At 33.7% G+C, this 12,548-nt stretch overlaps 1 protein-coding gene across 1 annotated transcript in view; it reads right to left on the reverse strand.

Annotated features, from left to right (window-relative positions):
- Window positions 1-3,342: 3,342 nt before the first annotated feature.
- The window catches only part of MSH4 (mutS homolog 4), a 96,841-nt gene continuing 87,635 nt past the window's right edge, over window positions 3,343-12,548 (reverse strand). The window contains exons 18-20 of the mRNA XM_049616994.1: window positions 10,114-10,288; window positions 8,365-8,453; window positions 3,343-3,829 (exon numbers count right to left, since the gene is read on the reverse strand). Coding sequence (XP_049472951.1) covers window positions 3,638-3,829; window positions 8,365-8,453; window positions 10,114-10,288 — 456 coding nt within the window. The 3' untranslated portion in view covers window positions 3,343-3,637. The remainder of the gene's footprint in view (window positions 3,830-8,364; window positions 8,454-10,113; window positions 10,289-12,548) is intronic.

Genomic DNA, 12,548 nt, shown 5'->3' on the forward strand with positions numbered 1-12,548 from the left:
CTGTTTCCCACCTCATCACTGTGTATTTTAGGATCCATTCTAGTAGATTATGGCACTTAGTAGCTGTTTTCACTGTCTACTTGCAATCTGGGGACTATCAAAATTTTGACAATTTATAGGAAAAGAGTATTCATTCTGATCCTATAGCTAACCAACTGTGTGATTTAAACTTCTAAAGAATAGTGGGGCGCCTGGGTGGCGCAGTCGGTTAAGCGTCCGACTTCAGCCAGGTCACGATCTCGCGGTCCGTGAGTTCGAGCCCCGCGTCAGGCTCTGGGCTGATGGCTCGGAGCCTGGAGCCTGTTTCCGATTCTGTGTCTCCCTCTCTCTCTGTCCCTCCCCCGTTCATGCTCTGTCTCTCTCTGTCCCAAAAATAAATAAAAAAACGTTGAAAAAAAAAATTTAAACTTCTAAAGAATAGAATGGAAATAGCAAAGTAGCAATATAACCAGATCATTTGTTTTTCCTTTCCTTCCATTTTCATTCCTATGAGGTACAAATGCATTACAGGATTGAATTTATACACTTAACTAAAGTACATTTAATTATAATTGAGCACATTTTAAGCTCATAAATATGCACAAAGGAAGTTCATACTACATACACACTATTAACATTTGAATATTTTTTTAACACTAGCATATAAAATAGTGATTTAATTTGGTTAAAAAGGTCAGACTAGTTTTTGCTTGCTAAAGAATTATCAGAATAGCTTTAAAATCTAATTACTCACCTATATTACTCACCTAGATACTCAGGTATCTATCTAATTACATACCTATTAGAATGACTAAAATTAAAAAAAAAAAAAACTGATAAAACCAAGTGCTACAGAACATGTGGGACATTCTCATCCTTAGCTGATGGGAATGCAAAATGGAACAGCCACTTTAGAAATCAGTTTGGGGAACTCTTATGAAGTTAAACACATATTCTACTCCTATTTAACCTATGTAAATTAAAACAACACTAACACAAGAATCTATGCATGAATGTTTTTTAACAGTTAATTCATAATTGCCAAAAACTGGAAACCCAACTGTCCTTCAATGAGTGTACAGGTAAAACTATGGCACATACAAATAATGAAATACTAGTCAGCAATAAAAGAGCACAATAACATGGACAAATTCTAAAATGCATTATGCTGGGCAAAAGTAGCCAGTCTCAAAAAGTTCCATCCTATAGGATTCCATTTGTTGGACATTAAGGAAGAAACAAAACTACTGGGATGGAATGCTTAATTTCCAGTGATTGCTGGGTTAAAGTCAGGGGTCAGGGAAGGATCTGACAAAAAAAGGACAATACTAAGGGAATGATGTGAAGGTGAAGGAATTGTCCAGTATTTGATGAAGAAACTGATCATGGTAGTGATTTCATGAAGCCATAAATATGCTAAAATTCATATAACTTTATACAAAAAAGAGTTAACTTTACTGTATGTAAATTTAAAAATAAATGCATGACTCCCAGGCATGAGGATAAGCTGCCATTTCCTTCTACTCTACATCCTTTAACCCTAGACTTGAAAGAGACTGCTTTATGTGAGGAGAAAGGTAGGACAGACTAAAAGAATGGCTTTGAGGCAGAAATTAAAGGAGTTTGCTACGTTATGAACATTTATCTTAAAAAGCTTGATTATGAGATAATGATCTATAATTTTAGAGAAAGGCAAAGTGAAAAGTTACTGAAGAAAAAAGCAAATAGACCTTAAAATTAAAGAATGGATGGTCTCCCTAGTACTCACTTCTATTCTGTAGTACCATAACATAATAATTATATCTTCATTTAATTTGTTTTGTATGTTTCAGCTACACACAAAATGACTGAAGAAAAAGTAATTTAATTTTAAGAAGATATAAACCTATTTTTATTTCAGTGTTCTAAACCTAAAATAAAATAAAAGGGATTAATCAGTTGGCTACAGTTTCTTTAGCAAAAGATCTAAATCATGAAAAATTTCTTAAAAGTCTGGTGGAATCTAATATTGGGGTTAAATCTAAAGGGAAATTAATACATTTAAGGAAATGATATTCTGCATATTTTATACTCTGTACTTGTCTCTGCTTGCCTGTTTTTTATCCTACTGCCTGCTCCCTTTCTGCCTTTTATTATTACTTCCCTTTTCTTCTCAGACCATGTGCCACACCCTTGTCATCCTCAAGAACTTTTAGATATTTGCTGCAAGCCTAAATTATCTAACTGCTTTTATGAATGACTGCATAAAATAGAATTCATTTCAAAGACTGAATTAAAACAATGGCTAATGGTCAAATTAAAATATTGTGGTACTCTCTAAAACATGACAATAGGTAATATAAGTAGTCTAATGGGATGTTTAACATGTATCAAATTTAAATACTAACACTAGTTTACAATTACATTTCAAACAAGCATGTATGCCAACCAAATTATAACTTTTTCAATATCTCGCTGCTAGTATGTACTTAGAATGCTTAAAATTTAATAAAGTCAAAAATATTAAATTGTATAAAATATGCACACATTGACAAAAAATAGGGCCCTAACCAGTCTGTAAATATATTTTTGGGGCTAAATTACTATGAATTCTGCAGTTTATTGAATGTATGCCCTGAATTCCAGATACTTCATTGTCTAAGAAAAGAATAATCTCCCTATTTTGGGCCTTTGGGATGGGATTATGTAAGTCAGTCATCTAGTGAGATGGAATTGTAGAAATAAGGTATTTGAAAAGACAACAGCCCTACTCTTTACAGTTACTGAACAACAGCTGGTCTTCCGTCTACTTTTGTCCACTTAGGAAACAAGAATGATCTGGTAAACTCTGAAGTAGTGGTGTAAGCCACATGCTCTGGAAAAATGCTATAAATTTCTACATTCTATAAAATTTTATTCTATAAAATTATATTCTATAAATTTTATACTCTATAAAATGCTCCCTGAGGCAAATGAACCAATATTACCTTTATGCTGCTTTGGTTACTCACTTAAAAAAGATGGCCAAAAATGAAAACTTGGACAACAAAATCAAATGCCTGGTATTTGGAAAACTGAAAGGGTGGGTGATGGTGACTCCTTCCAAAAACATTCTCTGCATTACAAAATATCTGTTTGTTTCTTTTCACCCTTTAGACCTATTCAGAACAGTCAAAAAGAATACTTTAAAATTCCCAATATTATCCTAACAAACTTCAGAAGCATCCAGTGTTGGAATTTGGGGGGTACTAATTAAGAAATTATTGAGCCATAGGGTCTTACTGCTTCAGAAGAGAGCATAAAAGAACTCACACAAGTTTCCAGACTGAAAAAAGTGTTTTTTTAAAACTAAGGTATTTATAATAGCATTTAAAGCATAACTTGTAAGTATAAATACAGTTAAGACATAACAACATGAATTTTCACAAATGAGAAAAAAATGTCACATTGACGTTCTTCTAACATAAAAATCAGTCCTTTAAATGGTTCCAATATGTTAAGTTATAACAAATATTTTCTTACACAGAATACATAGATGATAATTCTAAGGTTAATATAATGTAATTTTCCATTAAAATATAAAATTTAGCAAATATTTTCTCTTGCTCTTGAGAAAAATGAATCCTAGTTTCCTCATATTAAGATATATTGTTTCATTAGTACATGATGTGAATTGTTATTATTCTTCAGTCTTTCCTGAAAATTGTTCAGCCCTGAGAAAATCTGTTTCATACTTCTTTTTGAGATTACTTAAATATGTTCGTAAACTGTCTGGATCCAATTGAGAGTTTCGAGCAGTTTGAACAAGTCTAGTGGCTAGATGGTACACAGCTCTCTGTCTTTCCATCTCAGGGGTACTTCTTTGGTTTTGCTGTTTTTGAAAAAATATAGATAAAAATTAAAATATGGTTACTATGACTTTATTTTAAAATTCTGGCGATTTTCTCTTTTCCTTCATAGAAATACAGAACTCAAAGGTAACTAATTCCTTTGGATAAGTCAATTCCATCCAACTAGTAAAAAATATACCAGAAAAAATAAAGAAATATTGTTTTGAAAAAATTAACTTTTTCATGAGTATTTACTACTTTATGACAGATTCTTATTTTTGAAAATCACTTCTGTATGAAAAAAATTCTGCTAAATAGGTCAAATTTCTCACGCAACATAACTGCTCATTGCTATGCAGCATTCATTTTAAATGTCACCCAAGAGTACTACTCTGCTATCTCCTATCTTAATTCCCCAGCAGATAAACTGGTGGACAGAATGGGTCATCAGTAAATTGCCTGTCCCTCAAGAGATTTCATATATGGAAACTGCTAGAGCCTAAGACAAAATACTGCTTGAGGGGTAAATTACATGTTGAAAATAAGCACCATAAATAGCTGCTTGAAATTATGCCTTAATTCTTAAACTATACTTAAGAATACTCAAGAAACAATGTTTAAAACAGGAATCTTCTAGTACTTTACAAAGCCTTTAGATATTCAGTCTTTGAGAACTAGTTCAGGGTTGTGAGTACAGCTCACAACCCTGAACTTCCTTTCAGGGAAGATGTGAAATTCCTTTCAATAGCAAGGAATTCAAGGTATTTTTCTTTGTTCACTCTAATAGAATAAAACTCCATGAGGTAGAATAAGATTATCATTATTCACCCATCTATGTGATACACTGAATGATCAACTATCAGTTTACTATTTAAATAACAAACAGTTACTGAATATCTATTATCCTCTATATTCCAGGTCCCAAACCTCATGTTAATGTCATGGGGGATAAAAAAATGTCTACCTGACATGACAATGGAACTCAAGAAGCTCAATGAAAGAGACATATTATTATAGTGAAAGAGACATATTCATAAGCAACTGCTTTAAGAAATTAAGATAAGTCTCATGAAAGAGATACAAAATTCTCAGAGGAAGGAGAACTCATTTCCAGCTCAGGTTAAGAAAAGTTTAAATAGGATGGAATATTTGGAAAGAGTCTTGATAGAAAAATGTAGAAGGAAGTGCATTCTGGATAGAGGAAACAGCTAGAGCAGACACGTTAAAAATCCCAATACACAGTCAGGTCAAAATGATGGAATGACAAGTAACTCAATGTGGCAGAAATGTATGCTATAGTTAAACTGAGAAATGTTATGTAGGGTTGGGGAAGTAAAAACAGGGAGATCATAAAGCAGTAATTAACAAACTTTAGTGTGTTGAAGAATCATTTGAAGACTGCTTAAAAATGTAAATTCCTAAGCCACAGGAAATCCTTGAAAATCTAAGATGATTCCCAGCACCGTGGGTGATTCTGATGAAGGTAATTCTTTTTTAAGATATTTATCTATCTATTTATATATTTGAGAGAGTGGGAGCTTGCACACATGCAAGGAAGAAGGAGAGAGAATCTTCAGCAGGCTTCATCCCCAGTGTGGAGTCCAATAAGGGGAGGCTTGATCGCACAACCGGAAGATCATCATCTGAACTGAAATCAAGAGTCAGACCCTTAACTGACTGAGCCACCCAGGTGCCCTCTGACATAGGTAATTCTAAGACTATATATTTTGAGAAATAATCATAGAAGACTTTTAACACTAGGCTAAGCAGTTTGACTTTTATTTGGTAAGAAACAACCAAAAGCTTCTGAACAGGGAAACATGATAAAAGCTATGCTTAGGAGTCAATCTGGTAGAAGAAGGATAGACTGGAAAAGAGAGAGAATCTACTGCACGGTCCTTACCGAGAGGTGATTAAGGATTCATAGATGATCCTAATGGGTCACTGGGAGATTTGGAAGTAAAGAGATGAGAAGATTTTTCAGATGATATATTTAATTATGGTCCTATTAAAGAGTGAAACATAAATTGAGATTTCAAGAAGAAATAAGAAGAAAAAATATATAGATTCAAAGTCAAAAAGAAGTGAAAACAGAAGTTGAGGAAAAGATGAGCTCACCAAGAACACAGTTTTAAACAAAGAAAGAAGGGCAAAATCTTAGGAACAATTCCATTTAATAAGTGGAATGATAAAAGCACCGGTGGGGCGCCTGGGTGGCTCAGTCGGTTAAGCGTCTGACTTCGGCCCAGGTCATGATCTCACAGTTCCTGGGTTAGAGCCCTGCATCCGGCTCTGTGCTGACAGCTCAGAATCTGGAGACTGCTTTGGATTTTGTGTCTCCCTCTGTCTCTGCCCTTCTCCCACTCACACTCTGTCTCTTTTTCAAAAATAAATAAACATTGAATTTTTTTTTTTTTAAAGCACTGGTATAGGAAGGAAAGAAGGGATAACCAGAGGTAGGAGAATGAAGATATCCAAGAGATGACAGTTCCCCAGTGGCTAAGACAGGGAAGAATTATGAAAAGAGAAAGAAGGATAGTGTAAAATACCACAGAAATACCAGGGAAGATGAGAAGTGAAAAAAAGGTCGGAAGAGTTTATCATCAGTTGGTATTTAAAAGAAAGTTTCAGTGGAATGATGACAAGATCCAGTTTGCAAGTGGAAAATGGAAGAAGCACGTAGCTATTACTCTTAAGAAGTTGGCAGTACAAAGAAGAGAAATATCATGTGAGAAGTAAGGTAAAAAAGAAATATTTCTTAGGAAAAAACCTAAGCATATTCATAAGAAAAAAGAAAAGCCAGTGAACAAACACTAAGGATACAAAGAAAACAAAAGAAACAAGGGGTGCCTGGCTGGCTCAGTTGGTAGAGCATATAACTCTTAATCTCAGGGTTGTACACTCGAGCCCCACATTGGATGTAGAGATTACTTTAAAAAAGTAAAATAATTGTTTTAAATGGGGCACCTGACGGGTTCAGTCAGTATAGCATGCAAGTCTTGATCTTGGGGTTGTGAGTTGGAGCCCCATATTGGGTGTAGATATTATGTAAAAAATAAAATCTTAAAAAAAAAGAAGAAAGGAAACTGATGAAGTTATATTATTGGAGATGGAAAGAAGGTAGAAAAGTTAACTTCAAATAAGTTGAAAGGTAATCTCTTCCTCTAAGATAGAAAGGAAGAGAACTAGGTAAAAAACAAATTCCAAAACAGAGTTTTTAAGGAGAAAAAGTTCAAGGTCTCATCAAGATAACCTGAAGGCTCTCAAAAAGCATAGGAGGTGAAATAAACTTAAAAAAAAAAAAAGTGGGGGGCGGGATGTCTGGGTGGCTCAGTTGGTTAAGTATCTGACTCTTGATTTTGGCTCAGGTCATGATCTCACAGTTCGTGGGTTCAAGCCCCGCATCTGGCTCCGTACTGTTGGCAAAGCTTGCCAACAGTAAGCCTACTTGGGATTCTCTCTCTCCCTCTCTCTCTGCCCCTCCCCTGCATGCTCTCTCTCTCAAAATAAATAAATAAACTTAAAAAAAAAAGCACAGGTAAATTTTCTGTACACAATGAGGATATTGAGGGTTTAGGAAGAGTAGAAATGTTTTCAAAGAGTTAAGGTAAAGAAACTCTACAGGGATCAATAAAAGAAAGGGGTAAAAACTATCCAGTACAATATTGAACTAAAGGTAGAATATCTGAATTTACAGTAGATAAAATTAGCTTGTCTTGAATATATTTAGAGCATTATTATTAGGAAAGCCAAAGCCTATAAGGCAACAGGAGAAGACCTGTCATAATTGGAATTTGGCAAGATGAAGTCTGAGGAACTAGGTAATGAGAGGTCTTCAGAAGTACAACACTGTCAAAATTGCTGAAGGGATTCAAATGAGGGATTAGGCAAGTAAGGTCATAAAGACAGTCTAGGAGCTCAAGAGACTGAAGGAATGCAATAAAAATTGAAAGGTTAAGAAAGAACAAAAGACAAAGGAAACTGTTACTACTGAAGAAAATTTCATAATGTACCTAGCTTTTAGTTTATGGAACACAATGCATTCTTAAAGCATATAGCAACTTGACTTAAAAAAAAAAAAAGATTTCCAAATTTTGAAATAATAGATATAAGTTCAGTGTTGAATCTATTGCTTCCTAGAAAAACCTCTGCGAACTTCAGCTGTAAAAATGTGAAAAAAAACACCTTTATCATATATCTTATATTAGAAAGACCTAACTGCTTCATGATGAGTTATACAGCTTATATGGTTAAAAGATAAAAGAGTATTAAAAACTATTTAAGAAGATATGAAAGTGTGGTGCATAGTGATTTTTATTTTTAACACTTATTTTATACAGATTTATTTTCTCATCATAAAGTTAGTGTAGCAATAAGTATAATAGGGACCGACCTGTTTAATTTTTGTCTACTATCTTATTAATTGGTTTGCTGGGAAAGGTTGAAATAGACCAAACCAAAAAAGTTGTGGGAAATAAAAAGGGTTCAACTTACTTAGGATTAGACTTTTTAAATTTTTTAGTTATTAATTATTAAATATTTGAAAACCAATTCTTATTGCTAAAAAGTTTCTTACCAAAATTTGTCCGGTAATTTGAGTTGTGATTTCTTTGGCATCCAAGACAATTGATGGTGGGAGTGATGACACCTCTGCAGCTTTTAATCCTAAAATTACGTACAATGGGATTTCAATATTGTTACTGTGGGTATTATGTTTACTTTGAGCAGTAATAATCTTTTCTTCACAGCTTTAACCTTCCATTCTGTAGGCATTTCTGAACTACTTAACAATTCTCAAAACTGAGTTTTCCAAAGTTCTGAATGACAATTTCCCAATTTTAGGATATAATTAGTTGTCTGGGAAATATGACAAAGTAGAGGTTCACTTGTTTTTCAACATACTTCTGAGATACCCAGGAAAACATGATAGGGAAAACAAAAGGGATAATTAAAAAACTGAATAATAACATTGGAATTCCAACCACAAATGCAGTTGGTTAATAGAAGATCAAAGGATAGAGCTTTGCAGGGGATAAGAGATAATCCTAGTCACAGAGATAACCTTACAGCTGAATGTTCATCTTTTTAGCATTAAGAGAGAGAGAGATTTCTCAGAAGATATAACTGTAGATGACTAGTCTTCATGTAAATTCAAAGTACAATCTAGTATTCTCCTGTTCCCTGAGCTTAATTTTATTGTATAAGTGCCACATAAACCTTTTACTGTGTGCTAATAGTTTACTGAATATACTACTTAAGAGGCAATAGAAACAACACTAACACATTTACTGAGAAGTTACTAATTCCTGGGCATTATGTTAAGCAGTTCATATTTGATAATTCCTTTAATCTTCATAGGCCCTATATATATAATTATCTCCATTTTAATAGATGAAATTAAGGCCTGTAAAAATATCTGATATAAACTAAGTTATGCAGGTGACTTCCCATTTCAAATAGCAAAACAAAGATGCCTTTTACCACCCCCCCCCTCACAAGGATCACATTCATAGCTAAAATAATTTTAGGGAGATGCCTGGATGGCTTTGTCGGTTAAGCATCAGACTCCTGATTTTGTGTCAGATCATGATCTCAAAGTTGTGAGAATGAGCCCATATTGGGCTCCTGTTGGGTGCTCATGCTGCTTAAGATTCTCTTTCCCAATCTCTCTGCCTGTCCCCCAATCACATGCATGCACTTTCTCTCTCAAAAAATAAAATAAAATAAAATAAAATAAAATAAAATAAAATAAAATAAATAAAATAAAATAAGATAAGATAAGATAAAAAACAAAACAAAATAATTTTAGAAACTTTATATGTATAGGTCAATTGAAAATTTTCTGAATCCATGAGATTTTACGAATGTCACATAATGTTTTAGATAGAAAATATCTAATCAAGTTTATAAATATCATATGGTTTGGTAATAATACATTCTCTTTTAAGACTTTAGATTTAATTATCAAGTTCCCTGCATCTGAAGAAAACAGATGTTACTGAAAAAGTGTGTAAGAAATACACAATCTTCAATTCATTTATAACTTGCAAATATAGGCTACATTACATTTTTCTAAGAATAGAAAAATGAGGCTTTCATGTGTTGTAATTCTACATAGGTACTGATTAATACAAGTTTAAATATAAGCTTGATATATATATAATGTGAGCTTGACATAGAAAATATAGTCTTAGAGAATGTAAGTGTTCAAAAGAATGACAGGAAAAGTTGCTTACATTGACAGCTAAGTAAAGGGGAGAATTATGAGAATATGTAGTGTTTCAATAAATAGATATTATATAGATATACTTTCTATATGCAATACCATAATTTTTTTCTTCTGTAAGTCCCCTAGACAGTTTGTAGGTATACAAGATTGCTTCTTTATTTCTTGAGGTGTTCTTTACATGCTGAACTTCAAAATGCATGTTTTCCACATTAGGATACAGGACCTCTATATGACATAGTTCCAGGAAATGTGTAGCAAATAGTGTAAATGCCTAGAATATGTAACAACAAATATCAGTATTTTCAAAATGAACTAGAAAAAAAAATTGATGCAGAGATGAAACTAATAATGGTCAATTCATTTCAAAATGTTTTGCAAATTTATATTCAATGAAAGAAACATGTTTATTATGTTTACACATTATGTGAATGTTACAATACAGGAAAGACAACAAATCTAAAAATAAGATCCTAAAAAAATATCTGAAGATATTGAAAAGACAAAGTTTATCAGAAATAAAGCTGTTAAGTGAAGTAATCCTTTATTAGAAAAGTAATCTACAAACAAAATCATACCATTTCTCTCAACTTTGAAAAAAACTTTACTTTAAAAGTAGCTTCCCTCCATATAACTATTTTTTGGAAAGTGGAATCAATGGTTTGTCTTAGGTATTCAAAATTACAAAGGTTTTGCATTTTTAGATTTGTACTGTGTTTGAGTTAGGTACTTATAGGAAGGAAAGAAAAGATTGAGAATAATGCTTAAGACAATGATTCTCAAACTTTAGTAACCCCTTGGGGAGCTTATTAAAGATGCAAATTCTCGGGGCGCCTGGGTGGCTCAGTCGGTTAAGCGTCCGACTTCAGCTCAGGTCACGATCTTGCGGTCCGTGAGTTTGAGCCCCGCGTCGGGCTCTGGGTTGATGGCTCAGAGCCTGGAGCCTGCTTCCGATTCTGTGTCTCCCTCTCTCTCTGGCCCTCCACCGTTCATGCTCTGTCTCTCTCTGTCTCAAAAATAAATAAACGTTAAAAAATAAATAAATAAATAAAGATGCAAATTCTTGGTACTTGTCTCCCCCAAATTCTCAATCAGTAGGTGTAATGTGGAATCCCAGGAAACTCTATTTGCCAGAAGTATTTAAGTGATACTGAGGCAGATGGTTCAAGTGACTTACAACCAGCACATGGTTTTCAGCCCTGAATTACTAAACTAGAGATATGATGTTAAGATATTACCCATGGAAAACTATAAATATGTGATTACTGGAAAAATAAAATGTTAAGACATTAAAAAGAAAATATTTGGCTGGCAAATGGCATCAACCATGTAAAAGGGGTTTCAAGAGGTTTATGACAGAAAAATGAAAAAACTCAACTACTAAATAAATCGAAAGAGGCATAAAACAAACCTAATTTATAAAGCAACAGGAAAATATTTAGAAACCCAGTAAACTAGAAGCTAAGGAACATGTTTGTTTATTTATCTTCAAAATTTATTTATCAAACCAACCTATTAAAGTAACTTAGAAAATAATAATTACTTCTAAGCACCTTAAAAGTAAACAGCAATAATTATATTTTTACTAAGTTATTTATACTGGTAAAGGATATTATTATGGACTAAATGTCTGTGTCCCCCCTCAAATTCAAATGTTGAAATCAAAACTTCCAGTGTGATGGTGTTAGGAGGTGGAGCCTTTGGGAGGTGATTAGGTTGCGAGGGTAGAGCCCTCATGAATAAGATCAGTGCTGTTTTAAAAGTCACCCCAGATGGGGCGCCTGGGTGGCTCAGTCGGTTAAGCATCCGACTTCAGCTCAGGTCACGATCTTGCGGTCTGTGAGTTCGAGCCCTGCATTGGGCTCTGGGCTGATGGCTCACAGCCTGGAGCCTGCTTCCGATTCTGTGTCTCCCTCTGTCTCTGCCCCTCCCCCGTTCATGCTCTGTCTCTCTCTGTCCCCAAAAAATAAATAAACGTTAAAAAAAAAAAATTTAAATAAAAGTCACTCCAGAGAGCTCTTTTGCCCTCTCTACCATGCAAGGATACAATAAGAACTTGACAGTCTACAACCTGGAAAAAAGGTTCTCCCTACCATACAGAACCCGGATCTCAACATTCTACTTTCCAGAACTGTGAAAAATAAATTTCTGTTGTCTATAGCAGCCCAAACTAAGACAGGTATTCAAAATATTAGTAAAAGCATTATTTTCAGCTGTTACATATCTCAGAAATGGATACTATAATTACTGTTCTCTCAGGAAACAGAACCAACAGGAAATACATGTATCTTCTACTATGTAAGTGTGTATATCAATACTGCATAAAGATTATATATATATATATATATATATATATATACACACACACATATATATGTATATATATGTATGTATGTACATATAATTTGTAGATTATATATACACATATAAAAAGATTTATTATAAAGAATTGGCTCATGTGATTATGGAGGCTGACAAATTCTCAGATCTACCGTCAGCCAACTAGAGATCCAGGAGAGTTGATGGTGTAGTTC

This window comes from Panthera uncia, assembly GCF_023721935.1.
Source record: "Panthera uncia isolate 11264 chromosome C1 unlocalized genomic scaffold, Puncia_PCG_1.0 HiC_scaffold_4, whole genome shotgun sequence".
Classification (NCBI taxonomy): domain Eukaryota; kingdom Metazoa; phylum Chordata; class Mammalia; order Carnivora; family Felidae; genus Panthera; species Panthera uncia.